Genomic DNA, 5,000 nt, shown 5'->3' on the forward strand with positions numbered 1-5,000 from the left:
CAAATTATATTCACAAATTATTAATATTTCTTTTCTCCATAGCATGAATATAGTATTGAAAATGATTTGTCATCACACTGTCGATCACTTGTACTACTGCGATACATAGCGTTGATTATATATTAATGCTTAGGTGGGTGGTTTGGAAAAGAAGTTGTCACACAAGGTAGTTCGTTGGTTGCTCCTGCAATCAACATACAGGATTCTGGTCCTATGAAGGCAGTCTCACTGTCATGCGATATATGCAACAAATTTTTCAACTCTCCTTCGCAATATAATGTGGTATAGTATTATACCTCATTCAGTATAATACAATTAAAATATTTATAGAGAAAAATGGTACAAACTTATTTTTAAATACTAGGACAATATATATGTAACGATCATAAATTTGCAGCACATGAAATCCAAGAAGCACACTGGCAAAATGAAGAGAGCTAAGACTCAAAAAAAGAAACGATTTTCTCCATATTGGAAAAAACCGAAATCTGATACGAACTCAACCACTGTACAATCTCTGTCAAATAATTTTGTACCAGGTGGTTTTACGAATCAAACATAGTGCTAAGGTTTCATTTATTCTTAAGATTCTTTATTTGAGATTATATATTAACACACTTTGTGCTGGTATATATGTCTCTGATATATATATAAAAAGAAAAAAAAAAAAAAAAGAAAAAAAAGAGAAAAGGAAAAAAACAAAAAAAAAACAAAAAAAAAACTTGTATTGCGTTAATATCCACGAATTGATCTATGGCACTGATGAAATTAAGTATTTGGTCCATTTTATAATTGGTCAAGAATCAAGAAATAATTTTACCAATTATACAGAATCTTATTCGTCGATATAACGCAAAAGTTAAAGGATCTGCGGGATAGCAAAAGTGCTAATCTGTGATCTGAAAACTACAAACGAAAAATTTTATGTAAAAAAAGTTTATTTATAAAAAGAAAATGTGAATATCTGAAGTCTTGTGAATAATAGTTACATACTCAGCAAATACATATATGCCGTTATTAAGTCTAGCCAATGTTATAATAGTGTTAGTAAAACGACTTATATAGCATTACAGTGTTTACCTGTCGTTAGAACGATAACACAGTATTTCTCTGTTATTATTGTAAGGACAGTTAGGCATCTTATATATGCTGTCGAACTTAGGAGTGTCATAATCACGTGTATATTCGTATATTTGTCGATAGGGAAAATGAAGAACAAAATTATTATTATTATAATTTTCTTTATAATCGATACATACATACATACATACGTACGTACGTACATACATACATACATACATACATACATACCTACATACATACATATATATATATGTGTATATATATATATATATATATATGTATATATTTTTAAACAAAAGCATATATATGTAAGAAATATAAATTAAGGTAACAAAATCTTCCAATTTTCATTATTTATAAGATCGGCGTCTTAGTAATAAAACAATAATATGTGTTTGTTGGGTATTAGCGATTGTTCTTTAAATGTACTACCATGATGTGTATATAAAAGTAATGTTTAAGTAAGAAAAAGCACAGTTAGAGCGAATGTAACATGGTGGTACACGACGTATGTACAGAATCTAATAAAGATTCTGTCTCCTTTTATATTACGTTTGATTTTATTTACAACGGCCATTATAAGTAAACTTAATTACCAATCTTTGCGTTTTTCCATTTATCGATTATTCATATCAACGATTAGCATTTTAAAAAGAAACCTTTCACCTTCCCCTGTGGGCCCGGGGATAGAATATACCCACAGTATCCTCTGCTTGTCGTAAAAGGCGACTAATAGAGGTTGAGTGTTGACAAGTCGACCTCGTAAAAATTCGGGAAAAAAGAAAACGCATGGATGGACGGATGGATGGACGGACGAATGGATGAATGGATGGATGAATGGATGGATGAATTTGTTGGCATCTTAAATTCCATTATGTTTTAGCAGAGGAAGATATTTCTGTATCGGTTATCGGGCTGCTTCTAATCTGAAATACATATATATATATATATATATATATATATATATATTATATCAAATAATAATGTCATTTATATTTTTCATTGAAGAAGGAAATGTAAATCTTTTCTACCTCAACGGTATTATATGTCTTTAGTAAACGTCGTAATTCAGCATTTTGTTTCTTCAAAAATGCCGTTTCATTGCTCAATCTTTGTCTTTCTTTCAATGTTTCATAATATCGCTTAAGTCCAACGAGCAAGCCATCCCAAAGGGATTCTTTAGCGGGAGGAAATAAATCCCTGTATCTTTTCCAAAATTCTTTTATATCCTCTACGGTTAAACTTCGTGAAATTGTTACTTTTTTCATTGATAATCTCTCCTTCAAAGACTTTGGCGTTTCGTCGCGTTTAATAAAATTATATTTCTCTATGAATTCCTTCAATGCTTTTGTAACATATGATGCATCAATCTTTAACAAATGACCCTTTTTGCAGAGCAATTGATTTGCTCCTTCCTTTGTTTGCGATGAATCTTTCTTTTCGTCACAAGATGTGGATGATACATCTAATTCATCTGATGAAATGGACGTCGTAGTTTCTGCCGAAGGAAGACGCTTTTCCGAATAGTCCGTCGTATCAATGAGTGTACAAACGCTTGAACATGCGTCTTGAAAGAAAACCTCTGCCTTTATAGTTTCGACTAATTTAGCTGTTTCTTCGTCTAATTCCTTGCCGCCACAGACGAGAGGTGTATTAATCCTAATTTGATATTAATATTGATTTTTCATCGTCATATTATAATTCATGGATTCTCATTTTTTTTTTCTTTTTTTTTTTTTCTTTTTGCTACATACGTGCTAGTAGACGTTGACGAGGATTCCATCGTTTTATCCAAGGACATACAATCGGGACAATACGTATATGGGAGGAAGAAATTTAATAAGAAATGTATTTCCTCTTCGGATATTATGTTTAATGCCTGGTAACATAATTAATGGCATAATTAATACGATAATTAACAGCATCGTTTTTACACATTTGCAGATTTTTTCAGAATATTTTTCTTACCTGAAAAACATTGTCCAATCTAATGATTACATTGTTCTCGGTTGTATACGGTAAAAGTAATTTTTGTATGTTATCTTCAATCAGATAATTGGATTTCTCGGATATATGTTCCATTATATGATTTAATAAACGTCGTTCCAAATTGATGTCTTCTAAAGTAACAGCCTTTTTGTAAGTAATTGGCATTTGTCTTTTTTCTTGAGCATCAGTCTTTTCTATTGAACAAAACGAAATATGCAACAATTAGAAATAATTTTGATATGTCAGAATGGACTATACAAAAAAAAAAAGAAAAAAAAATTACCTTTATTTGTAATATTAATCGCAGTACAGTAAGAAGGTAAATCTTCCTTGGTCAAAAGTTTTACCTCGGGAGGTTGCCATTGTAATCCTAATGCTCGTTCATGTATAATTCGATCAGTAGCCATAATCTAAAACGTCGAACCAATGTTATGGTTATTCGTAACGATCAATATTAATAATAAAAATGACTTCGTCATGTTACTTTATCGACCAGCTCGTTGACACGTTTTACATTCATATCCCATACTTGAAAGTATTTCTTCTCATTAATATCGGTAAAATACTGTGACTTTTCTTCGAGTTCTAAAATATTCTTATGTGCCTTGAGAACTTGATCGGTCAATCCTTGAATTTCTGATCGACTATCTTCTTCTAATTTGACGTAAGCCTTTCTTAATTCGTTCATAGTGTCTTGAAGCCTGTAATAAATATGTATTACATTAGTATTGCATAAGGAAATAGAACAACGTTTATTCAATGTACCAACTTATTAATTCGTCTTTTTTGTTCATTTTTAATTATAGTATTCTCTTCGTCTTTGTGCTTAAGAACGGCATAACTATAATTCAATTTTTCGACATTTAACATGCACAAAGCTTTCATATCCTGTAACTTCTGTTGAAGATCCTGATTCTCCAATGCCAAAGTTATTTTTTGAGAACGATATTCCTCGTGGTGCTCGGTCATGACTCTTTCCATTTCCTCCTCGTATTCACGAATTATATCTTTCCTTTTTTCAATGCCTTCGTGACCATTATCCTGTAACTTCTCATAGAAATCTTTCCATTTTTTCTCGAGTGTATCCAAGAGCAATTTACGTTCGGCATCCAACACGTTGTTGATATTATCCAATTCTTTATGATAAGCTTCGGCGATTACATTTAACTGTTAAAGAAAAAAATACAATATTCTTTAGGTCGCACATATAAAATATTCAAATTGATTGGAATTAAATAATAAATTTATAGGTCAACCTGACGATCTATTCTATCGATCAATATATCAATATCTTCGTTTTGTTTCTTAAGATCATCGACGAATCTGAGATCGGCATTCTCTAGCTCAGCCTTCAATCCCATAATAATTTGATCCTTCTTCTCTAATAATTCAAGACACTTGGCATTTTGTCGCATCATCTTTTCTTCTATGTCCAATGGATCTTTTGATGCAAATATGTCGGACCATTTTTTATCGATCTCCTTATACTTTAGCATACATTCTTCATTATCTCTCTCTAGTTTCTCTAGCAAGGCTTCTCTTGTCTCTTGTACTTCCTTACGTCGTTCTAACTCTCGAGCATCGTTTGCAACTTTTACATTGGATATCTATATTGTATTCGTATATATGTATATATACATTTTTTTTTTAGAAATTTTCTCCCTTTTGAGAAAGGAGAAAATTTATATAACAATTCAATAACAGAGTTATAATACTGACCACTTCTTCGCCTTCTAACTTGATCTCTTCCAGAAATTCAGTACTGGCAAGAATCTGTCTTTCGATGGGAGTTCTTTTAATGATTTCTACGTCTTTAGCTCCTTTTACCCTAAAAAATAAAACCTTTATTTCTTTTGGTCATGTTTAAGTAACCCAAGTAAAGTTCATAAGACTTTCGAACGAAAATCATGCTGATTTTTGATCGATTG

The 5,000-nt window shown here is 31.3% G+C and overlaps 2 protein-coding genes across 8 annotated transcripts in view; one reads left to right on the plus strand and one right to left on the minus strand.

The window, feature by feature from the left end:
* The window catches only part of LOC124956028 (zinc finger protein 385B-like), a 4,057-nt gene extending 3,102 nt beyond the window's left edge, over positions 1 to 955 (plus strand). For both annotated transcript variants that reach the window (XM_047511364.1, XM_047511363.1), the window contains exons 5-6: positions 134 to 282; positions 398 to 955. In XM_047511364.1, the coding sequence (XP_047367320.1) occupies positions 134 to 282; positions 398 to 562 (314 nt within the window). In that variant the 3' untranslated portion in view covers positions 563 to 955. The remainder of the gene's footprint in view (positions 1 to 133; positions 283 to 397) is intronic.
* Positions 956 to 1,351: 396 nt separating this feature from the next.
* The window catches only part of LOC124956081 (dynein regulatory complex protein 1), a 9,522-nt gene continuing 5,873 nt past the window's right edge, over positions 1,352 to 5,000 (minus strand). For all 6 annotated transcript variants that reach the window (XM_047511455.1, XM_047511450.1, XM_047511453.1 and 3 more), the window contains exons 3-11: positions 4,792 to 4,900; positions 4,329 to 4,679; positions 3,842 to 4,239; positions 3,557 to 3,773; positions 3,356 to 3,482; positions 3,052 to 3,266; positions 2,838 to 2,962; positions 2,115 to 2,742; positions 1,352 to 2,009 (exon numbers count right to left, since the gene is read on the minus strand). In XM_047511455.1, the coding sequence (XP_047367411.1) occupies positions 1,956 to 2,009; positions 2,115 to 2,742; positions 2,838 to 2,962; positions 3,052 to 3,266; positions 3,356 to 3,482; positions 3,557 to 3,773; positions 3,842 to 4,239; positions 4,329 to 4,679; positions 4,792 to 4,900 (2,224 nt within the window). In that variant the 3' untranslated portion in view covers positions 1,352 to 1,955. The remainder of the gene's footprint in view (positions 2,010 to 2,114; positions 2,743 to 2,837; positions 2,963 to 3,051; positions 3,267 to 3,355; positions 3,483 to 3,556; positions 3,774 to 3,841; positions 4,240 to 4,328; positions 4,680 to 4,791; positions 4,901 to 5,000) is intronic.

The sequence above is a fragment of the Vespa velutina genome, chromosome 20 (assembly GCF_912470025.1).
Source record: "Vespa velutina chromosome 20, iVesVel2.1, whole genome shotgun sequence".
NCBI lineage: Eukaryota > Metazoa > Arthropoda > Insecta > Hymenoptera > Vespidae > Vespa > Vespa velutina.